This window comes from Pempheris klunzingeri, chromosome 16 (genome assembly GCF_042242105.1).
Source record: "Pempheris klunzingeri isolate RE-2024b chromosome 16, fPemKlu1.hap1, whole genome shotgun sequence".
Lineage (NCBI taxonomy): Eukaryota > Metazoa > Chordata > Actinopteri > Acropomatiformes > Pempheridae > Pempheris > Pempheris klunzingeri.
The window spans coordinates 5,932,626-5,958,801 of NC_092027.1; the positions used below are offsets into that span (position 1 = coordinate 5,932,626).

The 26,176-nt window shown below is 42.3% G+C and overlaps 2 protein-coding genes across 3 annotated transcripts in view; one reads left to right on the top strand and one right to left on the bottom strand.

Moving 5' to 3' along the window:
* Positions 1-16,509, top strand: part of nedd9 (neural precursor cell expressed, developmentally down-regulated 9) — a 142,240-nt gene extending 125,731 nt beyond the window's left edge. The window contains exons 4-8 of the mRNA XM_070846053.1: positions 9,785-9,892; positions 11,119-11,244; positions 13,071-14,237; positions 14,648-14,737; positions 15,516-16,509. Of these exons, the coding sequence (XP_070702154.1) occupies positions 9,785-9,892; positions 11,119-11,244; positions 13,071-14,237; positions 14,648-14,737; positions 15,516-16,064 (2,040 nt within the window). The 3' untranslated portion in view covers positions 16,065-16,509. The remainder of the gene's footprint in view (positions 1-9,784; positions 9,893-11,118; positions 11,245-13,070; positions 14,238-14,647; positions 14,738-15,515) is intronic.
* Positions 1-25,951, bottom strand: part of smim13 (small integral membrane protein 13) — a 117,953-nt gene extending 92,002 nt beyond the window's left edge. Inside the window, exons 1-2 of one of the 2 annotated variants that reach the window (XR_011585509.1) lie at positions 25,450-25,951; positions 23,421-23,880 (exon numbers count right to left, since the gene is read on the bottom strand). Coding sequence is in view for 1 of the 2 variants with exons in the window: in XM_070846079.1 (XP_070702180.1) it covers positions 23,690-23,880; positions 25,450-25,525 (267 nt within the window). In the remaining variant the exon portion in view is untranslated. Of the gene's footprint in view, positions 1-22,481; positions 23,881-25,449 lie in introns of those variants that run through there. The other variant, XM_070846079.1, reaches the window with a different exon arrangement.
* Between the last annotated feature and the right edge of the window lie 225 nt (positions 25,952-26,176).

Below are 26,176 nucleotides of genomic sequence, written 5' to 3' on the forward strand. Positions count from 1 at the left end.
CATAACATCAACTCTGCCAAGTGTGGGTATTAGATGTGATAGGACATGGCATTTACACCGTGACCTGTTATCCTGCCAGTCTGCCACGACTCCAATCAGTGTGGCTGCACACTGAGAGCAGAGAGAGGCCGGAGAGATTGTGGGTCTGCGACGTGAAATGCGGACAGGGTGTGCCGGGCCTGGCGCTCACCACAGAGCAGGGTAGTGTTTTTGTGCAGGGCTCCTATTTGGCTTTTCTTGTATATTGGCACGCTGTGTGTAGCAGAGCCAGTCTAAGCCACAGAAGGGCAGCGAATATGGGAAGAACTTGTGGAAAAGCAAACAGCACAGAGCTGTTTTTTGGATTTTAGTGGAGCCCAGCTGCCTGAAAGTAGTTTTTTTTTCTGTATTTAAATGCTGTACACAGGGTCACTGGCAAACCCATTACACCTGGCATGGTCCTTTACTGTATGGCTGTGTATACAATCATCCAAGCAGTGTGTTCTTTATGTGTATTTGTTGTTTTATTGGCTGGATGGTATATCATTTTTAACATGTGACATCTTAGGCTGTCCTAAAAATACAGCCTGTTATTGCAGACACAAACGACGAGCTTCTCATATGTTCTGAATTATCTGGAAGAATAATACTCTTTATTATGTGTTTATTCATTAACAACCCAAAGGAATAGCAAGAATAACTGTTTCAGCTGATGTCCACGGTGTGTAGACTCACTGACTGTCATGGGCTCTTTTATACAGATTCAGGTTCAGGTTCAGGTACAAACATTTCTGATAAACCAAATGTAGAAACAGGGCACATAAAGGAGATTACTAAGAAAAATGTGTGGCAATACAAAGACTTAATTAGCAGAAATATAAAAAATCAGCATCGGATGTCTGAAGAAATAACATGATTTGCATTTTACAGACAAAAAGTTGAATTCGTAAGCAGTAAAACAAATCTTTAATTTGTCTACTATCAGGTTTTGCTGCTATCAGTCACTCGTGGTAGTTTATGCCAACAGATGTTAGTTAGCATTAGTTAGCATTAGCGACTGGCCAACAGGTCAGCTAACATTCCTAACATACCTTCTTATGGTAGGTGGTGTTAGCAAACCTAAGCTATATATCACATTATTAGTGACACCGGTGAGCACTGCTGATAATAATAATGATAATTGTTATTTGTACTATTTATTTATTTATGTTATTTATACTATTCTTCAAAAGGTCACAATGTGCTTGTACAAGAAACATGAGATAAAATAAAGATAGAATGAAATATAAAAGAGACTTAGACGTGGTTGCTGAACGAGCCAACCTTCTCTGTTACTGCTACTGTTGCTCCACAGTTTATCATCTCCTTTTATCCAGTGATCATCATTTGTGGCCACAGTGGCTATTCTTCACACTGTGAAAGTTACATAGTCTTGGTTTAAAGGCACCAGTTAAACCAAGGCGAGCGGTGATCCTTCATTACGAATGGAAGTCACTGGCAGGTGTGTGCTTCAACAGGAAGGAGGAATTTTCCTGTTTATTCAACCGTTTAACTAGTTTTAGCAGCTCAGACCAGATCATCCTCCAGGAGACGGATAGTAATTATATGCTGGATGAGCTTTTTATAACCAAAGGGTGTTTTTTCTTTCAAACAAATCGGCTCCAGCCGTCATGGAAATGAGCTAAGGTGTGCATTTTAGTGGGTAAATAGGCAGCAGGCGCCGAAGGCTTAGAGGACTTTGTGTGATTCACTGTGTGATAAAGTCAGTCAGAGCTTGGGGGCTGAGGAGAGAGCTGTCAATCAACCTGCACACAGCAGCCAGCCAGCACCTCTCGTTTCCCCCAACAGGCCTCAAGGCTTACATGGGGAGTGGTATTAAAAAGGCTTCGGCGATAACATGGAAAATTTAATGTGCTTCTAACAAGAGTACGTTTTGTGCTGTAATCATGTTATTGGAGAGATTAAATTAAATTCTGGACGTTTAACTTTCCCTCCAATCTGTGGTTATCAAAGTGGTGCAATTTTTTGTGGTCGTTCCTGTCTATTAAACAGATTATGATTATGACTGTGTGTTGTTGTACTGCAGGAGCTCTGCTGTTTTCCAGTGACGTCTGCCTGTTGGACAGAAGCACCATCGGTCTCTGTGGCCACAGTTAAAGCCAGACAGCGATATCTGTAGTAAAACTGGGATAAAAAAAACGATTACAAGAAACGTATTGTTGGTTTATAGACTGGAAGCTGAAAGTGTTATTTTAGGCATCCGGGGTTCAAAAAGTTCCCTTTATTTTTTTGCACAGGCGTTGTTAGACGACTGCACTCAGTAATGGATAAGTTCACCGCAACAAATCCATCTTTTAACCAAATTTAATTCTATAAAATCCTGTTTTTAGAATAAATGCGTTCCTGTAAAACCCCAGTGATGGATGGAAACATCTGAAGCGTGATATGTTGTGCTACTTATTCAATTTTGGTGTGTTGTTTTGTTCCGAGTTGCAGCTACAAAAAAATGTTTGCATTTTGTTGTAGCGTCCTCTCTATAGCAACCCCAGCTACAGTTCGGTGTTTAGAGCTTTTCCTTCGACCAAAATGATGCACAAATGATTAAAAGTGACGGCCATAATTTAAGTCTTCCAGTAAAGTTAGAATTATCCAGGAGGCTTTAAAGTGGAACCAGAACCAGCAGCTAACCCTCCACTGCACACAGCGTCACAGCATTTTGTGGATTTGTCGACGTGAAATCCAAACCCTGACCTTCGCTCTTCAAAACACCAGAATCGGTCTTGTTTACTACGGCTCGTCTTTTGTGGAGCAGTATTGATGACAGGCTGCGAGCGTTGACTCATGCTGCATGCGGTGTGATGTGCTAAGAGCCGATGGAGCTGAAGGGAAAACAGCCATTTTCTTGTTGTCAAGTGCAAACGTGCGCGCGAGTGCAGACACTTGCTTCCCAAATGATTATGGAGGCTGATGGAGGCTGATGGAGGCTTCCTAGACTGATAATCCCCTCTCATATTACTCCAAAGCCTCCCTCAGAGAAAGGTTCCTGCGTGTGTTTCACCCTGTGTGTTTAGAGCCGTGCATGCATGCGCTCTTGTCTGCACACTTCCTCCAGAATGCATCCTCGGGTTTGCATGCCAACCCCACAGTGCAAATCCAGATTGGCGACCGGTTATTTTCTCTTCATGTGGTGTGGGGCTCTGGTATATAAAGGCACACTGAGGTTTGGCGCTCTCTGCTTCTCTGGATGTTTGGTTTGATGCTGCGGCCTTGTCCTTGGGTGACCCTCCAACGCTGCCCTCCCACCACCCTCCCTCCCCGCTCCCTTCAAGGTCTCCGAGCTGGGACCGTGTGGGACTGATGCCTGAAGCTCTCGGCCACACAAAGAGGCTCCTCACACGGAGGCCAGGAGGAGCTTTGTGCCGCCTTTCATCATTCTTGCTCTCAGAGGCCCATTTTTCATCTCAGCCTCTGCTGCTCTTGATTTTTCTCTTTCTCCTTCGGCTCTGAAAGGTGTGTCTGTTTCGCTCTGTCAGTTTCTCCCCACTGTTCCGTTTCCTCTGTGCTTCCCCCTCTGACTCAGGCACTGAGGTCATAGTGTTCAAAGATGGTTTTGGGTTCAGAGTTCAAAGATCTCCGTTGAGCGTCTTATCTACTCCTACCAGACGGCCTTTTCATTCCTCACTTCCTGCCTTGTAAGGTCTGCTCCTTTTATGGGCGTTTCCTCCGTTCACTGCATCATACCCATAGCTCCAACCCTCCTCCTTGGTGCCATGAAGAAGGTAGGGGTGCTACAAAATGATTAATAAACTCCCACACAACTCAAGGAAGTGCCCTGATAGCTGTTTATGGCTTGTGAGGGCGTGCCATCTACCTTGATAAAAGTCCCCTTATAGGAGTAACCAGGTTATGTGTAATGAATGGCTTGTTTGTTTGCCTCGGTCATATTTTCTCTGTCTAATCATGCACATGACAATCTCAGCACCAGATAAGTGAGTTATTTCTTCCCAGAGCAAGCCAGCTCCTTCAGACGCTTGTCTGCTCACCATTGTCGCAGCGGTGATGAATCGCCGGCTCATGAGGTTTGACCGAGGGGGCAAGGTCGTAAATCAGTTGCACCAAAAGTAATCTGCTCCGCGGTCCGCATACTGAGAGGACTTTCTCCTCCTTGAAAGTTTAATGCAGAGAATGTGATAAATGAGTAGAAGTAGGAGGAGAGGAGACCGGAAATGCTTGGCTCAACACTTTAGCAGCATGGCTGTAAAGACGGTAATTACCAAAACCCAAGCTGACATTCAGATTGCTTTTTTTTTTTTTTTTTTAATCCAACCAACTGTCCAAAACCCAAAGAGATTCAGTGTCATGTAACAGAAGACAAAGAAAATGGGGAAATATTCACTTTTAAAAGCCGCAGCAAGTGTATTTTGGGGATGTTTAGCCACACTAGCCGCTCTATGGATGGCACTGTCACATGGTTGCTTGGACAGTCCACCGCCAGACTGAAATATCTCAACAACTATGGTTACCATGAAATTTTTAACAGACTAGCATAATTACGCCCAAGTGCAGCCTCACAGAGCATGGCTGCATAGTCTTTGTCTTGCTCTCTACTAAGATTTAAGGGTGGCTCATTTCTAATTTCTCATTTCGCTTTATCCTCTTTTTTCCTCAGATGACTGTCTCATTACTTTGTTTTCCTAGAACGTAAACACCGACTGTCAGACACATCTTTTAACATTACTTCTCTTCAGATAATCATGGCAGGGGATTAAGAAGCTGCTTTGATCAGAGAGGATGAAAAATGATCTCCATTAGTGCTAAAACCAGTGCGTTCTCTTTTAATGCTCCTCATTAAGCCCGCTGTCTGTTTGGGTTTAGCCACTTGGATGTGTTACAGAGACGGCCGAAAGCCTCACAGGATTCACGAGTTAATTACCTGCATTAATTAGTTTGGCACTTAAATGGGCTGCCGCAGCTCCGAGTGGCTGAGGGGAACATTATCGAGCAGTTCTGAGCAGCGAGGAAAATGGCCCACAACACAGCGAGAGACATCTTTGTACTGTGATTCAGCAAAGCAGAGAAGGGCAGGTTACTACAGAGCAGAAACACACCCTACGTTTAGGAGACGCAGTCATATAGAAAATCCCTTTCTTACTCAATACATGATGGTTGGATCGGTGCCCAGAGGTGACGCTCTCTGAAGGGTGAACCTACATGCTCAGTGAAGAGAGAGACCGGCGGGGGTCGACTTTGTCAGCGTCCAGATGGATGGATAAGAGCACGAGACAGGAGATGAGGAGGTGTGAATGAGGAGATGGATGGCCGGCAGCGCCACTGCGACCGTCTTTCATAAGCCGGCCTTTGTTGAAAAACCTCGTTAGGGTTGTTGATTTGGGTTAGCGGGCCAGAAGCTGGGGAAGCGGCTGTGCGTGTGTGTATGAAAAGGTGTGAAATGATGATTTCCTGTTATTTCGTGCATCACATTGGCTTGTTAAATTACAAGCACCATAAGTCATCCACAGGCAATCGTGCAGACATGAAGCCCGCCTGAGCTGGTCGATGTGGCTGAAAACATAATGATATTGATGAGGATATTTTCTATTATCAGTATACAGATGGGTGTTTTAGATATAGGGCCAACTAAAACAGCCAAAAGGGCTTCCATACTTCTGGCCGTAGACTCTCCAGGAGGGATGATGTTTTGATGATGGTGTTCATTGGAGTTGAGATCTGGTGACCATAGCACACGATTTACCATTCATTTCATACTCCAAGTATTCAGTGACAACTTGGAAGCATCTGCTTGTCGTCCGTTTTTATATTTGATCATTTTAATATGTCAGATGCTGCGAGCTGTATCCACTGCTCTGTGCTACGAGGCATCAAATCTAAAAGTAATAGAAGATGATATATAAACACATAAATAGGGTTTTATGAGTAAAATAAAGGTAAAGATAAGCTACAACTGAATGAAAGAGATTTGAGACTTTGAGTTACAGTGCAGTGCAAGATAGGAATCACGAGTCCCACATTTAATTTAATAAAATGTTGCAGCAAACGGAAACATTTTAGGCCCCGATTTAAACTTGATGCTGCGTCTTCCTGTTTAGTTTTGACTTTGAGGACAGCACACTAACCAAGATGAGATGTATTTTGGCCATAAACTATTATGGTTTTACTTTATTTACCAATAGAAGTGTTTTAAAATCAATTATTCTCTTAAATCTAGAGTGATGTGGTCCACTTTGCATAATGATAATATTATCATATCATCGTGTGATTATGCTGAAAACGCTCCCCATCAGTAGGTAAAATGCAATAATAACAACCTGATGAGGTAGTTGTTGATATTATGACGACACCTCTCAAATGACTCTGAAGTAAAGCTGAATATTCCTACCTCCCAAAACCTGAGCCTGCCAGGATGCTAAGTAAACACAGTGTTGCTGAAAGCGCCATGAGTCACTCACCACAATGCGTAGGAGTGCTAACAAGGCATCTATTTGGCTCCTCAGGGCACTAGTTTAAACCTGATCCCTCTTTAGTCACTCGGTTTGCTCTCCCTCCTCTGTGAAGGAATCCTGAGAGCCTATCACCTGAGTGGGAACAAATGTTTGCTCAGTCGCCCCAGCTCTTCATGATGTCATCACCCTCTGAAAGGGCTGCCACCGCCGCCGTGCAAGCGCCAACCTCATTGGACGTGGTAAATATTTACCCACCAGCAATTATAGCAGCGCCGAGCGGCCTTGGAGCAACAGCCTGCTGGGTAAACAGGGTGGAGATGGGAAATAAATGAGCAGTGTGCATCTGGCAGCGGCTGACAGGGACGTGTGCTATTCAAAGCGATGACATGTACCTGTGGAAAAGGTCACTGAGGTCTTTGACAGACACCTCGCTGCCATCTGCATGTGGCAGCTGAGTCCAGACATCCCCTTATCGTCATCAGGCTCAACCCACAGGGACAGCAGCCGCGCTAAAGTGACCTTTTACCAAGCATCACCTAGTTATTACTTAGTGAAAGGCTGGCTCCCTAACTGCTGTGTCTGGTAACAGGCTGTGCCTTTTTCTTTTTTTTATTCTAACACGGTTTTGTTTTGCAAACAATAAAAAAGAAGGTCAAACTAAAGCAACTAAGAAACTGAATCCACAATTCTTCTCTGTGTCAAATCTGAACACACAAACATGACACAAAACAAGTGTGATTTACACCTCCTAACATCATTATCTCTGATGTCCATCATAACCATTAATCTGCTTGGAAATCATAGAAAAACAACGGTTCTTATAATCCAGAACTTGCCTGACAATAAGCACGTTTTAAAGTTTTCTTCTGTATCAAAGTAATCCAGTGGTAGCTGTGTGTACTTCCATGGGTACATTGCAAACAGGAACTGCTAATAGCTCATTCGGCAAACTTTTAATGACAGCTGGCTCTGTTGTGTCTGAGGGGGAGTCCGCAGTGTCTTTTAAAACACATACAGTAAACTAATGCCCCAATAATGAACATTTTCACAGCACTATACAGCCAGATTGTACATCACTGAACAAATAATAATAATGTAGTTTCTATCACCTTGTTGTAAAAACCATGAAGTAGAAAGAATGTCTTTTTTTTTCACTTTAACAGCCTGAAGTGTGCGAGCGACGATGCGTGACAAGAGCCAAAAGCAGCAAGTCTATTTATTCCTCTGCTGGTGTATTTCAGAGCCTGGTCTGACGCATTTAAGGTCCATGGTGTGTGTTTCAGCTCTGACCCCACAGGCCCTGTTGGGATGATGTATGCACGGACAGGAATGCCAACAATGAGCACCTTAAATCACCACTGGCTTGTTCAGATTGGACTTATGAGATCCATATGGACTACTGTTAGTCAGATCCCGGCTCAGATGAATGGCATTCCTTTCCATACTAGGCGACGTACTCTCATTTTCCGTTCCTCTCACTTTCCCCCTCTGTTGCCTTTTTTCATAAATCTCTTTTACAAACCAGCCCTCTCCCCTTCCTCCTCCTCCTCCTCTTCTCCATCTCTGCTGCTTCCTCAGAAACATGAATCCAATTCTGACTTGGCCGAGGTTTCGGCTCCTACTGCTCATGCTCCGATAAACGTCTGCACAGTATAAGAGATGGTATTAGGATATTAACTCGGCTGCACGGCGACTCATGACTGGATACTGGGACTAAAGTCTTATGCCTCCCTGGAGACTTTCCCCTCTGCCAGGAGGCCATGCGTATGGTTCCTATTTTCGAGCCCTGTTAATGAACCCTGCCTGCTCCAGTGTGGCGATACTGGTGCGTGGGGGCAGAAGAGGAGTACTGGGCTCAGGGAAGGACATTCCCAGCATTCCTCTGTCTGTCTGACGCAGCAAGGAGGTCTGCAGCTCTGCTTTTAGGAGGGCGACGGCCACGGGGGGAGGGGGATGGAAACACCGGGATTAGGAGGTGTGGAGGGACTGATTATCACTGACGGGAAAAGAGGAGGGAAAATGCGGTAAAATATTAACAGGGGCAAAAAAGTCACGAGCATAGGTGAAGCGAGCAGTTTGTGTTTTGTTTTTTTTTCCAAACAGTAATGGCACCATTATTCTGAAGCCTGTCTGCACCACAGCGTGAAAGATTTTAAAGGTGTTTTAAATCCTACAGCACAAACTGCCAGGGGTTATAACAGGGTTTGTATCAGTACCAGTGACCCCATGATCACTTCTCCAGATTTCTGGAGATTTCTGGATTCAAATACTCAGAATCCAGCCAGTCCGCCTACGACAATAAAACTACTTCTCAAATACCTTTTTATACAATAAAACGTTTAGATGAAGTCCTCGCTTGTCTGTTTTCCCATTGAGCCCTAAATCAGTTTTTAGTTCTGTATTCACAGGTTTCTCTTAATGTTTCAGCTTTTAGGCTAGAACACTTCTACCTCATACAAATGTTATTATTCTAACCGATACAACACGCTCTTGTTTAATTCACTGCCACTGCCTTACTTTGGCCGGTTTGACCATCAGCTAATGTGTAAACTTGGGGTCGAGATAGTTTTCCTGGATCAACATTTCATAATATACATATTAGGAGAAATATTTGTTTTTTTATGCTTATTGTCCCATTTTAACTCCATTAATGAATATATTTTTTATAAAAATATATTTTTATAGTGTAGAGCTGAAATACTTGTTCAAATAATCAATACTCAGTCGACAGAAAATTAACATTTGCCCGGTTCAGCTTCTCCAGCATCAGAATTTGCTGTTTTATATCATTGCAACTTCAATATTATTTGCTTTTGGACTGTTGGTCGGACAAAACAAGACCTTAAAAGGCTTCACCCTGGGCTCTGTGATTGGCATTTTTTGTTATTTTCTTACATTTTATTGAGAAAACATGCAATCTATTAATGAAAAAAATAATAGATCATGAATGTAACTGCATTTCTTGGTGTTTTTGCCCTTCATTGGACGTTATACAGTACAGAGCTGACAGGAAATGGTCCCAGGTCGGCTCTCTTTGCACTGCAGCTCCTGTTTTCTGTTTATCTCTTGGTTTCCTGGGTTCTTCACAAACAACAGGGAGGATGTTGGTCCGTCTCTGCTGCCAGAACATATTTGCCTCAACTGTAATCACTTACTGTCCTCGGGTCACTCGAGGACTGGGAATGAAAATAGAAAAACAATGGAGGACAGATGCACAGAAGCTGGGTGGCAGGACGGGTGTGTTTGTAGTCTGTGACGTCTCGAGCACTGCTGCGCCCCAGGTGTCGTTTTTTTGAGACAGCAGCTCTGATTGTTCGTCTCTCCCCCCCGCTGTGATCGGACAGGTGGTGACCCCGACCAGAGTGGGACAGTCCTACACCTACAGCCCAGGACAGCACAACCAGCAGGACCTCTATGATGTCCCACCCAGTAGATCACAGGGATCACAGGGGGTACGTGTCTCATGTTCCCACAGCATGTCCAGTACACCAGTGTGACCTTTTCTGTCTACTTAGAAGTCTAATAATAAAGTCTAATGTAAATGGAGTCATGCAAATAACCACTAGTGGACACTCTGATTGTCTTTTAAGGGGATTTAAGGGATATTTTGCCCTAAATTTGTTATTTACATCTAATTCTGAAACTCCTAAAGAACTCCATTCTAATAAAAAAAAATTTTTTTAAAAAGTAATCAAACCAAACATTAAAAGTCCAAGTCAAAATAAAATTTTCTGCAATATCAGTTTGTATAAATCTTACTGGCTCATGTCAGAGTCTTTGCATATTTTGGCTCGTTTACTACAAATCTCACATACTTTCCTACATTCTCAGGCAACATTCATCTGAATATTAAAACAAAAAATCAGTCAGCAGATTCTTGAAACTTGTAAATTCCACCACAGTGGGCATCAGGTCTGCGTTATTCTTTTTTTAATCAATGTTGTGATGTTGTTATGGGGAATCATTAACGAAGGCTTGAGGCTTCTTTGTGGTGGATTACACAACTTCAACGTGTTTCAGGAATTTAAAAAATAACCCAAGTTATGTTTTCACCACACAGAAATAAATGAAAGACGACGGCAAAAAATACATCCTAAAAGGTGAAAACGTGTAAAACGTTCTTAGCTGACAAACACACTAGTGTCTGTTTAACTGTCAAAGCTTAAATGTTTTATTTGTTGTGTTTTCTACAAAATCAGTCATAGTTTTTGTCTTTCTGCTCTTATCTACAACAGTTCAACATGTGAAAATAAATAAACTGAACATTCAAACTAACAAGAATGATGAAAATTGTTTAAGACAGTGGAAAATGTGTATTTGTCAGAACAAGAAAGCTGTTTCTTTGATCTTCAGCATGTTCCTGTTTTAATCTACCACATACCCTGTTCTCTGCAGTGACCTTCTTTTCTCAGAAAGGATCCTTGACAATTATAGTTTTGTCGTGTCATCTTGCTTTAAGCTGATAAATCCTTCAGTGATGATAGTTTCACCCACTGAAAGAAGCTACTTTTATGGTACACTGTGTTATTTAAAGCAAAACAAAATAAAAGGCTGAACCTTAATTACATAAGATCAATTCATTTTTTAAAGTACAAACTAGTTCTTCATGATCACAGCTCACACTAGAAGTTTTATATATGTTTCTCTTATTTGATGTTTATCTAATTCTGCATTTTAGGTGTACGATATTCCACCTGGTCAGATGTATCCAGGCGCCAGAAACCAAGGAGTCTACGATGTCCCTCCGTCTCAAATGGACCTCCGGACACAAGGCGTTTACGACATACCTCCCTCTTCACAAGGGGTAAGAGAACATTTCAACAACTATATAACCTTCCACCACAATGAAAGGACACATTAGTCAGACGCTCCATTTATATCAGTCAAATAAAGAAAATTAAGGAAGTGGTGGCTGCTTATGACCAGAAAATGTTATTTTATGTTTATTGATACAGTTCCTAGTATTTCTCTTAATTGTCTATAATAAATGAATAATACGTCAAATGTCATATTTATGACATTCTTGCGGCGGCGCTAAATGAAAGCTTTGCCTGCCAGGAGAGTTTAACCAAAACTCCTTGAGTATGGTTCTGTGTCTGAACTCTCCAGCAAGGGAAAAAGAAAAGAGTCAAGGACATAACTCGTCTCTTTCCAGACCCTCTAAGATTTCACCAGACTTCCAGACCCGACCAGGCAGAGCGCCATAAATTTGTTTGTAATAACCTGAAATATGCTGGGACCTGTTATTTGCGTCCTTCTTAATTACAGTTTGGGCCGGCCTGTCTAGCTGTAAAGAGTGCGTTTCAAGGCTGATGGAAATCACTTACAGGCCACCATTTTATTCAACCCCATCATGCTCTGTATGTGTACGTCAGAACAAACAATCTGCTCTGTCCAGCTAGCGGGAGGTAAAAGCTTCGCTGTGCTCTGACTCTGCAGTAGAGGAAGAAACTCTGAGGTATCTAAATATGCCAAGAGGTCTTTCACTTCCTCAATCTCTAACTGCAGCGCTGCAGTACAAACTGTATCCGGTGAAAACCCGCTGACATTCAGGGCCTTAACACACACTTAGCTGGTTACAGTCGACTTATTCCAGTAAGCTGATTTCTGAAATGTCATGCAAATAAGAGAACTGGGTTTTCCTAATCAGGGTGACAGACTAGAGAGTCCTGATTTCCCCAGGGAGATTTCACCTAGAGAACGCAGATCTCTTGTGCATGTGTACATCTAATCGGCTCTCTACAAGTACAAGTGCACAACAGCATGCAGGGTTATGCTTTTATCAAGGGCTTGAATTTGAATATACGCCTTTAAAAGTGCCTGATTTTCAACATAATCTGGCGTTTCATCCACACAATCACTCCTGCACACCAAAAATCTTTTAATATATTGAAATGAAACGACCCCGTTATCATATTTTGTTGTGTGACAATATCGTAAACCCATATATAAATAAATTAGATGTGATGATAAAGACATTTCTTGGTGTAGGCACCTTAAAAGTGCTTGAGCGCTGTATGAATAATAAGTCCGACTAAAACTGTAACTTCTAAACTAAAATGTAGCCTCCAAACGTCTGAATGAGTCTTGTTCAATGGATGAACATTTGACTATTTGTCAAAAAATCTGATTACAGACTGGCTGGATTTGCGGTAACCAGGTAATTGCCTTGTAGGTGAATGTGTGCTCCGATTAACTGCATAACCTGATTTGTCTGAGTAACCTGGTTACTTGCGGACATCGCGGTCCTGATTTACAACTGAAAGATGATCGGGGGATGTTTTGCACTAATTTTACTGTCAGGCTGATGAAAAACAGCCTGACGTGAGTCTAATGTAACCGTGTTCAGCTGCACAGCCATCAGAAACAGGAACAGGCAGGTTTACTGGTGGTTTTGGTGAGACTGAAGATTAATTCCATGTTTTATTGCTCATTACATGATGTAAGGGCTACTGTTTGTAGAGAAATGATGGTATGATAGAAAAATAAATGAATGAAATTGAATAAAAGTTAATCAAAGGAACCTCCTGTTTCTTGTATGTGCATGACACAATGAAATAAATTACTAATTTAAACACAATGATTGATGATACTGCTGAATGTGACCCTAATGATTGTCCTCGCCTGCAGGTCTACTCGGTGCCTCCCTGCAGGACCAACCCCGCCCTCCAGGAGGGAAACTACGACTTCCCGCAGCCTCTCAAACACAAGCAGGAAGGCATCTACGACGTACCGCCACCTGCCCTCACCAAGCCCTCACAGAGCCCCCAGTCGCATTATGACTTCCCCCCCAGTGTGGAGGCTCCTGCCCACCACCAACACCCAAATACCAACGGCAATGAAGGCATTTACGACGTACCCCCACCCGCCCTACACTCAGGGGCGGGGTCACAGAGGGACGTGTATGACATCCCCCGGGGCATGCAGCCCTCCCAGCACAGAGCCTCGCCCGCCGACAGAGACGGAAGCAAAGGCATCTATGACATCCCGGCATCTGCGGTAGCAGACGTGATGGACGGCGTGAACCGCCTGTCGTTTTCCAGCACCGGCAGCACACGCAGCAGCATGTCCACCTCCTCGTCCTCCACGGGCTCCAGCTCCGAGGGCCGCCTCGCTCTGGACGTGGATGCTGCCGTCCAGAGGTTGTACCGCCTGCAGCAGGCCGTGGAGGCCTCAGTCGGGGCTTTGCATTCGATGGCAGCTTCCCCTCACTGGAGGACTTTTCCCTTCATGGAGCGCCGCGCTAACGACGTCCGCACAGTGCTAGACAGGGTCCGGGCCGCTCTGGGGGACTTTGTTGTGTTTGGTAGAGGGGCTGCTGCAAATGCCACAGCTCTATCAGACTCCAGCCTGCACAGCAAGCTGAAAAGGCAGCTGGGGCGCCTGGAGGATTCGCAGCAGATCCTCCTGCAGATCTACCAGGTCCTGGAGAACTGCAGCTGGGCTCTGAACGCCCTGGTGTCCTCCGGCAAGCACCACAACAAAACCGACGACCTGGATCGCTTCGTCATGGTCTCCAGGACTCTTCCCGATGACGCCAAGCAGCTGGCCTCCACGATAGGCAGCAATGCGGAGCTGCTGTTTAGGCGGATGCACATGGACGGGTCTTTCTCTATCGGCAGCACACCTGATGAGAACATGATCCACCCGCTCACCTCCCCCTCCTCTGATAACGACAACTACGGAGGGCCGACAAAGCCGTTCCCTGTGCCCTCCAGCCAAGACAAAGACAACATGAACAACAGTGAGAAGTGTGTGAAGAGCTGGATGGAGGACTATGATTACGTACATCTGCAGGTAAATCCCCACAGAGAGAGAAACTCTGTAGATCTGTATGTTAAAGCCCGTATGAGAGGTCCTTTAATTTATGTCCTGACTTGTTTCTGTAATAGCCTGACTGAAGCTGTTTTTTATGATGACCTGCTTCACTATTTCATCCTAAATTAATGTGTTTTGTCAGCAACAACTGTTAATTTAAATCCAGTTGCTTTTATAGCCAATATATAGCCTGTAATCTGATGATTTAATGCAGCAAAGGTCTGCCAATCCTCTGTTTTTTTTCAGGATTTTAAGATTTATAACCTTGCTCTCGCTCCTTTATTTGCTTTATTTGCAATGATTTATACTGCAGAGAGTATTGCTGATTCCTGCAGGATGCACCGATGGTTAAACCTCGGCTTTTCTCACCTACTTGTTTTCCTCCGCAGGGCAAAGACGACTTCGAGCGTCAGCAGAAGGAGCTTCTGGAGAAAGAAAACATTATCAAGCAGAGTCAAGTCCAGCTGGGCCAGGAGCAGGTGAGACTCCCACAGACTCTGCTGAAGCTGCTAGGATGTTTCTGTGGTATCAGTCATAATGTATTTATAGATAATCATACTGTACGATCACAAACACACAGCTGTTGACCTTCTGGGGCTCACTGATGCAGGGAAAAAAACATTCGGCCCTTTTGTTGTAGCCAGATGGCACCGCTAGCAGAACAGAAAATAATTACTCTGAGAGATTATATTAACCAACAAGTAAATCTAAATAATGACAATCACATCTGATCCAACCACAGCTCTGATTAACCACTCTTAACAAATGTTTTTGGGTTTTAGAGCAATATTTGCTTATTTAGTCACCATTTAATGTTAAAAACAAATATTTATTAAGATTTGAAACCGAGTGTTCAGGGGTTTTAACTTTCTTAGTCCTTCTTAGTTTGATTCCCCAAACTTTGCATCAGTTTTGACCTTTGAGTAGCAGCTAAAGATTATTCTCATTACTGATTAATCTGCTGACTAACATGAAAAATGCTCATGTCATGTCTGAACCCGCAAGCAGCAAATATTAAACATTTTTGTTTAAAAAAAGACTGAAACTAATCAATCAAAATAGTTGATCGATGGTCTCTTGATAGACTAATCGATTAATCAAGCAGCTGTGGTAAGGGAGCAGAATTTAAACTTCTTATATAAGGTCGTGTTCTGTGGAAATCTGACTTACATGATACGATCTCAGTAAAATCCGAAGGTTGTGGCACATTTACACGTTAACAAGCGAAAATAATCTGAACTCTGTCACCGCTCACAGATCAATCAGTTCAAGAAGCTGGAGCAGGAGGTGATCAAACCCGTGGAGAACGACATCACGCAGTGGATCTCGCACCAGCACTCGGGCGTGACCTCGCCCCCCTCCTCGGACTCGTCCTCCTGCCTGTCCCCCGCCACCCATGTGTGCGCTCGGGACCGCCAGCTGCTCGGCTTCTACTCCGAGCAGTGCGAGCAGCACTTTGTCACGCTCCTCAGCGCCGTGGACGCCTTCTTCGACTGCGTCGGCGCCGGGCAGCCCCCCCGCATCTTCGTGGCGCACAGCAAGTTCGTCATCCTCAGCGCCCACAAACTGGTCTTCATCGGAGACACTCTGTCCAGGCAGGCCGCGGCCCCCGAGGTGGCCAACAGGGTGATGAACTCCAGTAACGTGCTGTGCGACTTGTTAAAGACGGTGGTGGCTGCGACTAAAACGGCCGCCCTGAACTACCCAAACACAGCCGCCATCCAGGAGATGGTGGACAGAGTCACTGACCTCTCGCACCACTCGCAGCAGTTCAAAGAACAGCTGCTGCAAATGGCCAATTTGTGATTTTCAACCATGTTGCTCCAGTGTATTTCACCACAGACTCCACGTGTACATTAATCTGGCCTAAATATATATATTTACAGTCTAAACACATATATATATATATATATTGTTCTTCATCTTTAAGCCTGTTATGGATGTTGTAAATAGTCTGTTCTGTAAATATTTGCTATTTTTTGTGTAGATTGTTTTATATTATGGTATGGATATATATGTAGATGCAGCCCTGGTGTCTCTGTAGGAGCATGTAGACGTTTTTCATAACATTCCTGTCATATATTATGAAGCACCTTATGAGATGTCCAGTCTTTTCGTTTTGTTTTTCTGTTTTTACCTGTAGAATGTCGTTGATGTGTCTTACTGCTGGGTGTGACAGTAAATCCTGTAAATCACGTTAATGTCGATATGTGTGTGTGGAGCTTTCCACAGAGTAAAGGATTGTTCTTAACCATGTGACTGGGCCCTTTAATTTCTCACAATGACATAACCGATATGTTGTAGTGAAAGAGACGTTCCCAAAGAGAGGAGGAGGAGGAGAGCAGAATAAGTAAGAGGAAGGTTTTGTTTGTTTTTTTTTGTCTTGTAATTTCACTTAAATGCACAAAATTTGAAACTTTTAAGTCGGAGTCAATCGGCCTTCAACACAAAGTGGGTTTTTAAAGGACAACACTGATATTTTGGACAAAAATCCTATATGATTATAATTAATTTCTATAAATATTGATCATTTTAATGGTGAAATGTACTACTTCCTCTCAGAAATGTAGTCACAACAATTATGGGACACTGAAAGTCAAAATAATATAAAGAATTTAAGGCTTAATAGTTTTTCTTTGCCAGTGCAACAACGACTAAACTAAACATATTCGCTTTATATTCAAGTTCGCGCTTGACCTTGGAAGTTTTCGGAATAGTTTGACCAAAATGACCATTTCCGCTTCCATGCTCAAATACAAATCTTGTGCAATTTGTTTTTCCAGAGCTTTCAACTGCATCTTATGGTCTTCATCTTTCAATAAAAGGCTTCATTTTCAAATAAAACATCATTGCAGGTTCAGCTCAGTCACATCCTGGTGGACGCCAGGAGGATGTTTCTGATTTCCAGTCACATCTGATGAGAGTCAGATTTACCCTCTGATCTTAAAAAGGGGCAGTTAAAGACACACACAGATTATCGAGGGGCAAGTAAAGGACACATATGTTCTCTGGACCGTGAGAAACATGTTTTTTCAGAGTGACCCAATCAGCTGCAACACATTTTCTTTGGTTCGAACTGTAGTGAATTGATAAAATGTAAAGAATGATCGAGCGTTTCTGCAAAAGCCTCATGGGAACATAAATACAGCGTGAGGACTGACTGTAGACTGTAGAACTAAAGACAGCAGTTGTGTCTCTTCACCTGCCGTCTTTCCTCTCTTTCACTATAATCTCTTTTTTGTATCGATTTACTGTTTTTTCTGTTTTTGAGTTGGGAACCCGGACAGTTTCCTTTTAAAGTCGGTCTGCAACATGAACAAAGTAAAGTCTCCAAATCTAACTCTTGATTTCACAAACTATTTAATACTTCAGTCAATGTTTGGCACATTTCATCCTCTGAGTGTGACAGTGCACCAACAAAAGGGGTCAAAGGTTGTGGGGTTTTCCTGCCAGATAAAAGTATTTTCTCAGTAGGACTATAAGATATAAATACTTTGATCCAGTGTTTTAGATTTCCAGTTCTTTAGTATCCCTTTTATTTTGCTGCAGTGCTTCTTTCACTATAATCGGAGTGAATTATAGTGTCTGGCTGTGGAGAAGCTGCTTTATAGAAAGATCGATGGGGCTGTGTGAAGGAGAGATGCCCGCAGTGAGACCTCTGCCCCCCCCCCTTCAGCTCCCAATCACAAAATCTCATCAACAATCCTCGGAGCTCACAGGACGCCTCTTACAGGCAATCTAAATGTTTTTACTATTCAGGGCCGCGTTACTCTCTGCGCTCTCCGGGGAGACGACAAAGAAAGGAATTTGCAATGACTTTAAAAAGACAGACACGGTAAATCAGGACACGTCAGGTCCATTTTACAGGGCGGTTTTTTGACCAGTTTATTCTGAGCCAGTCTGCCATGTGAAGGGAGCAGAAACTACAGGAGCAGAGAAGCTGAGGAGGAAAAGCTTCAAAGCTGTGATAGAAAGATGGCGGAACATTTAAGTCTGTAGCTCATATGAGATGAATGTATCTCTGTTTTCTATTCATCTTTTTACCTCAATTCACAATCTGCAATACTTCTTTTTTATACTCCCCCTATGTATATTGTTTCTATTTTTATACTTCCTCTCTCTAAACTGTACATATTTTCTTATATCACCTCCTGCCTGCTGTAATGTTGTGTATTTCCCCATCATGGGACTAATAAAGGAATATAAGGAGACAAGATAGGGAATCTTATCTTATCTTTGCTGGGTGTCTGTTTTTCTACTGTTAATATCTATATTTTTCTCAGACTCTGGGTCAGAAATCTGCACGTCAGCAACACTCACACACACCAAAGTTCTATATTCTGGAGGTTTATACAGAGGGGTTTGTTCAAATATCATTCACAGTCTGGTTTTTATAACAGTTTATTCCTAAAACCATGGGGGAAATTGTTTGTTATGGCTGTTGACAGTATTTCCTCTGTAAAAACCTTTGACTTTCGTATGTCAACAGGATGAAACAAGACTTTCCAGCCTGATTTTATCCAACATTCAGATTTCTGTTCTGGAAATGTATGAAAATCAGTGCATATTTAAATAGACAGTACCTCATCTTCATATCTAAACATTAACTTCTAAGGAACTAGCGATACAAAAAATGATTGCGTTAGTCTAAGTAACAAACTGGGGAGGCTTCATGGTGATATTTATTAGTTAAAATGTTCATCCTATCACCCTGCAGTGTCTCCCCTTAAAACATGTGTTTACACGTTGGTCGACCACCTCTCTGCTGAGACAGATTTTCTTCTCCGTCACATTTGGATTTTCCCAATGTCTCATTATGATGAATAACTAACCAAATTACTGAGACGTTGGTTCATTAAAGGTGATATTGTTTAAGTACAGATAAGAGCTAGGAGGGGAAAATCAATGAGTAAATCTTGTTTTAGCTTTAGCAGTTGCTTCAGCAGAATCGAAGGCACCTCAGGACATCTTGTGGCTCCAAACGAGTGAGAAAAATAGCTTTTGGCTGATGAATGCTTGAGACCTGGGGAGAGATTGGTGAATCAATGAGTTATTTTCGTCCTGGCAGCTCTAATACATCCACTCTGGCCAGCACACACAGTCCTGTACTCAGCAGCAGCAGCAGCAGAGAGCTTCTGTGTGTCAGTCACCAGCGGCTGCGTGCCAAACATCTCATAAATGGCTGTCTTTGGTTTACCACAAATGCACAAAGTGGCAAGGTGCTGCAGAGACGGAGAGCTGAAGCTGCATTTTGATCAGTTCCCCCGGAGCAGTTGTCTCCCCCGATGAGATACCGTCTAGTCGAGCCGAGAGAACAGCAAACAGGTGTTGGACTGCTGAGCTGGAAACTTATAGTGATATACAAGAGCAGCAATCAAGAAGTCAGCTGCTCACCTGTCTGTTGAGTGAACAAACAGCGAGAGGTCATCAGAGAGGTAATATGCAATACCTGCAGCCGGCCACAGGGGCAGAGAGCTCAGAGAGCCTGTAGCTGAATATATAGAGAGAGGTAGAAGAGCACTGGAGAGTCTATGTCATTTCCTTGGCTTACCACAATCATTTCCTGTAAAGTATTTGCAGGCTCTGAAATTACAGCCTCGTAGCTCAGCAGGGCCTTCTATTCTCAAAAAATGAAAAAAAAAGTCCCCAGCTGCAGGCAGAAACACACTCGGGCAGCTCTGAGGGAGAGGGGGCATCATTAGTATGAATAAAACTACCAGCGAAGGTTTGCCTCAGAGTCAATTTACTGTAGGAGCGGTTTGTTAACTTTCTGCATCTGTTTCCAGTGGATGATGGATGCAGGATATTCTGGACGGGCGCATTCTCAACATCTGACTCATTACCGCAGCGAAATGTATCAATTACTGCACTTTAAATATTTCTTCTTTGCGTTTAATTAGATTTATGATCTCGCAGTGGTGGAAAAAAAATTACTCAGCAGCCATACCACAGTGTGGTAATTCTCTGTTACAAGGAAAAGTACCATGAAAATATACCAACATATATAAGTACAAAGAATTAAAGCACAAATTATGCAGAATGGCTCCTTTCACTGTATGACTGGACTATAATTACTGATTAATGTTGCAGCTGATTAATGTAAAAACTGCTGTGTCTTTAACACATTATCATTTATTTGTTGATTATGTTTTGCTGTAATGATCTTTATCTGTAAAGCACTACTGCTGTCAGATACACGAGTAAAAAAAATACAACATTTCCCTCTGAGAACTAGTGGAGTAGAAGAATAAAGCATCAGAAAATGGAAATACTCCAGTACAGTGCTTGAGTTCATGTATTTAGCTACTTTCCACCACTCGGTTGGTGGTTGGTGGTGGTTTAATGGTGGGTTTTTGGTCCCCAAACTGCAAAAATAAAGTTCAAACTGCAGATTCAGGATAAGTTTGTGCTGCAGTTGTGAGTGAAATGATGATTTGAGTTTAAAAAAAAGGCTGGCTGACACAAAAAAGAAAACCAACAGGCGTGGGGGAAATTCAATACATCCTGAACTAAAGAAAGTTTCAGAAGTATATTTAACTCACTGTTTTACCATTCAGTTTCTCTAAGTGTCCAATTTAAGAGACAAATCTGCGTTGGTCCCTCAGATCTCTCCCCCTGCGCTGTGCCTTTGCAGTCACATCCTTGCATCGCATTAAGCACGAGCACTGAAGCCGATGATCCTTGAGGCTGAAATGGATTTGGCCCTGTCAGAGACTGGAAGGGTCTTTTAAAGCGAGACAGAATCAAATTAGATTAAACAGACAGTAGATTAATGCTGTGCGGGCAGAGCGTGCAGAGGTTAGCAGAGAGTCAGGACATGTGCTTCTCTTCATGTTTACTGTATTTTTAGCATCTTGTTTGTTTTAGCATCTGTTTCTGTTTGTGAATCCCACTTAACAACAAAACAGCTGCTCTGTTTGCTCCACAGAGACTTCAGGAACTCATCACTGCTGAAAACAGGATGAAAAAACTGTTTGTGTATTTAATAATATTTCTCTTTATATGGATATTTCTTCTTTCTCAGCCTTGATCCGTGAAGTCTTGGCGTAGACTTGTGTTGAAACACATCTTCGAACAAAAAGATCCATGTGAGAGGATTTTGTTCTTTATCCACTAAAGTACTGAACAGACCACAGGGATGAAACATGATAATATATTATATTATATTAATATTCTGCTCGTTTTCCTTTTAGCTGTGATGCTGCAGTTTGTCAGGCGGCTGCTTTCTGTCAGGGCCACACTGCCACCTTGTGTCAGCAGCACCTCACACGTTTACTCCAGCTGAGTACTTTTTGAGGTACTTATACTTCAGTAGTATTTTATTTCCATTTTCCGCTACTTTCTACTTCTACTCCCCTACATTCATCCTTACATCGTAGTTTTTACTCCACTACATTTATTTGCTAACTTAAGTTACTTTCATGATTCAGATTAATAATCCAAAAATACAAAAATATAGTCAACACATAGATTATTACATCATTGAGACATTATTGATTCTACACAAGCTGAGTACTTTTTCCACCTCTAGGTATGAAAATTAAGGCTGCAGCTGTGAAGTGAAGTGAAGTGAAGACGCTGATTTTCTTTAGAGATTAATCTGCTGATTTTTTTTTCTAACAGTTAAAAACAGCCATCATGTTTTCCTCTAACGTCACCGCACAGAAAGCTGCAAATTCTCTCATATAAGAAAGTTAAAACATTTATTTCTTTACAATTAGATTAGAAACATTTAATCAGTTATTGAAATCCTAGAATACTTGTCTAATAATTTTCAATCAATCAAAAACATCACTTCAGCTCTAATGAAACTGAAATTGAATGAATTTCCAAGCAGCTAATACAAGATTATTTCCATGTCTGTGTATAGAATGAGTCCTTTTATTATATATTGTGTATGTTTATTATTTATTTAAGCTAATGACTGAACCATCAGTCACGTCTTCCTAAGGCCTCGTTTTGTGCAGCTGAGAAAATATTTGACTATAATGTCACAGCAAGGAAAGCTGCAAAGCCTCACATCTGAGAGGCTTTAACAGTTTATTTAAAAAATGACAAAAAAAATAATCATCAAAATACCCATTAATTTGTCAATTATTTCAGCTTCATATTGAAACTGAAAGAGGCTAATACATGATTATTTCAGTGTGTGTGTGTTTGTGTACACAATGAGGCTGTTAATGAAGCTTTTTTGTATGTTTATTTATTTATTCATAGCTAATATAAAAACTATTTTGAACCATCAGTCACGTCTCCAGTGACTTTTTCCTCAAAAACAAACAGGTCAGTGCTCAACATATTTAATATGGCATTATTTATTTGAAGCTACTGCTCCACTGAAGAAGAAGAAGAAGAAGAAAAATAAATCACTGCTGATAAAAAGGTGCAAGAGTTACATGAGTTTTACCTGGAGGGAAAATATTACATAAATATTGACTGGGCCCTGGTTCAGCTTTGATTTGCTGCTGTCCGCTGCACAAAGCGGAGGCCATGTGACAAACAGTGGATGCCATGTCGACAGGCACTGGTTCAGAGGCACAGGGAGCAGGAGAGCGCTCAGACGCCACCCGGGCAGCAGGCGGCCTCCTTCCACTTCTCCTGCAGATCAGCTAACAGTGTGTAGAGCTGCTTCTGAACACCAACAGTCATTTCCCCAAAGCTTTATCGCAACTCTTCAAGTAGAAAGTTATAATAATAATAAAAAAAAAAAAAGGGGGTAAAGGAGAAGTCACACGTTACATTTTACACAAGTGGAATGAAGCCGTGTCTTCATTGGAGGCTTCTGGGCTGTTACGTACTGGGTGAGACAGTTTCCATAATACGTAGAGTAAACTGTGCAGGAAACAACAAAATGACAGCATAAACATTCCTCTCATTGCACTTTGTTACGTCTTAAACGAGATAAAATTGTCAGTTGTACAAGTCACTGTTTGTACGCTGTAGACGAGCTCCTTTCTCTGCCTTACTTTATACAAAGTAGGACCAACTTCAGTTAAAAATTCAAGATTAAAACATAAGAGAGTTAGCACGTCTCTGTGTGTGATGGAGCATCTTGTTGCTCCACGTCAGCGGCAGGAAGCAGCGTGGCCGCTCGTGAAAGCTGACCGTCACTATTGCAGGATAACAAGAGGAGCAGCAGCTCTGCTCGGGTCACACACACACCACTGTACATTATCAAACACACAAACAGGTGACACACAGAAATGGACAGTAATGAACGTAAATGGCTTTTCCCTTTGACACCAGGAGGTCTGCCTGGTCAGTTTAAAGTGTCCTGGCGAAGAGGAGGGCTGACTACTGAGTGTCCACAAGGTCCTGGTGTAGTGTAGAGCGTGTCAGTGGGGTCAGCGGGGAAGTATCTGGTGGTCACAGGAGGGCCGACGAGCAGTCACGGTGAGGCGTGAAGGATAAGCAGCGGCTGTCTGGGTGATCTATGACGTGTTCTCTGGAGAGGCGACTCTTTGGCGTGCAGTCCTGGGCCGATTCCGCGTCGGCGCATTAGCTGTGCGTTCGCTCTTGGCTTCGGACGGCTGCGTTTCGGCCTGCGGGGTGCTGGCGTCCCCGACAAGTTCGCGCAGGAACTTGAACTTGGACAGGAAGAGCTGCCAGACTACATACCAACCTGAGGGGAAAAGACAGGCAAATAGTCACTTAAAGGGAAGAAGAGCTTCAGTCCCACTTGTGCTGCTTGTTTATTAATGCTACATTGAAGTCAGAGGGGCAAACGTGTTTTTCTGAGAAATAAATGTCCAATATATACAAAGACTATTACAGTATTGTTGCTGCTGATGTTATTGTCATTATTAACATCACATTTCTCCCTGCACATGGATCACACTCTTTAATTTACCTCTCCAGGATCGATAAACAGATTTCACTGCCTCTCATTCAAACACACACTTATTACCCACAAACACCCAAATCTAATGTAATCTAATCACTATCATCACAGATTAACGTTTTGTCTCTTTATCTGTCTGTTATGTTTCTTATTTTTCTGCTGTCACTGTTTTGTTTTTGTCATATTATTTCACCAATTAAACAAATAAAAAAGTATAATCAATCCTAATCAAAGATGGTAGCCAGAAATGACACATCTTTACTCAGTTTGTACAACAAAAACCAAGGTAGAAAAATATTACTACACACAATATTTGTCTATATTTTGTATTATTTCATATTTTTTTAAAAGGTGAGTTTGTTTTTCCTGTTGAACAAAATGACAAATACATAAATATTAACTTACAGCTACCTCGAGAGGTAATAAAGTTGCAACTTGGAAAATGGGTATTGCACCTTTTTTTAATCCAAAAGGACAAAAGAGTTTGTAACGAAGTGCAGACCCTCCGGTACTCAAGTATTCCCATTTTATTTTACTTCATGGTCCTACTCCGTAGATCTCAGCAGAAACATTTTGAAAATTTTACTTCACAACATTTATTGAGCAGCTAATTTGAAATTAAAAAAAAAAAAAAAAAGTGATCCATTTATAGAATATGATTCATTGTTTTAGATTAAACAACAGAATTTAAAATAGTGAAAATTAGTCCAACTACAACATGAAGTTCCTGCTTACATTCTGCAACACGAGTACTTTTAGTTTAGTTTGGATTCTTAAGTACATTTTGCTGAGAACACATATACTTTTACTTTTACTTATAATTCCATATAATTACTACTTTCACTAAGTAAATAACCTAAATACTTCCTCCACCTCTGAACATTCACTCTCATTGATGGTTGTATTTTAGAGGCACAAACTGGGGCCATGTTAGCCAAGACATTTCATAAGCCCATCCAACACCTGACACCTGATCAGGACCAGGTGTGTCCAGGTGAAGGAGGGAGGAAGAAGAGGATGAAGAACAGAGAGAGCTGGAGTGAACATCCACCTGCAGCCCGTGAAGCAGCAGCCATCTTTATATTCTGACTTCTGCACATGATAAAAATAGAAACTGCTTACTGAAATCGAAACTTGCCGGTCGAAGACATTCAATACAGCATGGCCTGCCACACAGGGCTGCTTTAGGGGAATATAGTCGTAGGTTTAGCTCAAATAGTTAATGAGAGTCAATGTTAATTTTACACCGAGTCACTCAGCAGCCGCTTATAAGCTAGATAGCAGTTAAAGCAACAACAAAATGGCTTAAGGAGTTGGTACATTTTCAAGGTTATTTCCTTTTAAACTCACCAAACAGCATGAAGAGCAGCGCACAGACCAGTGTGGCCACAATGACCAGCAGTGTGAGCCCGACACTTTGCCACATCTTAGCCGGACACCTGGGAGCGCCAACAGCATAAGGAGGAGGCTGCGGTGTGTATTTATCTGATTCACACACACACACACACACACACACACTGAGAGAGAAAACGCAGCTGGGGGTTTAGCCGCCTGGCTGCTGAGTTAGACAGATAGCTAGCCGAGACGAGAGAGAGAGGAAAGCAAACAGCAGCACATCGCTAACTCACTCCAGCTTGTTTGCTAGCATCCGGCTAGCTAGTTAGCTGGTCGGCGAACGGAGCCGCAGTAGTTTAACGAGCCGAAAAAGGACCGTGACATTAGCTTGAGTTAGTTGGTCACAGCGGGGTAAAGTCCTCCTTCGGCCCGCTACATAACTGCAACGTGTGTTTTGCTAGTTTGTCACAGACGAGACACAGCAGCAGCTACAGTAACTGGGTCAGTAACTACAGACCAACGCTCCAACTGCGCCTGCGCAAGATCCGTTTGACTTCTGGGTAGTGAAGTTTATTTGGAAATTCACCTTATGTAGTTTTACCATCATTGTCAGTCTTCTTTTCTACTTTTTCTATTGTTACGATTAGTGTTATGAACATGTATTTATATAATATTTGTAACACCAATAGTGAAATTATGGTTGTTTTTCATTTATTTTGTGTATAGAGATGTTTCTCTTATA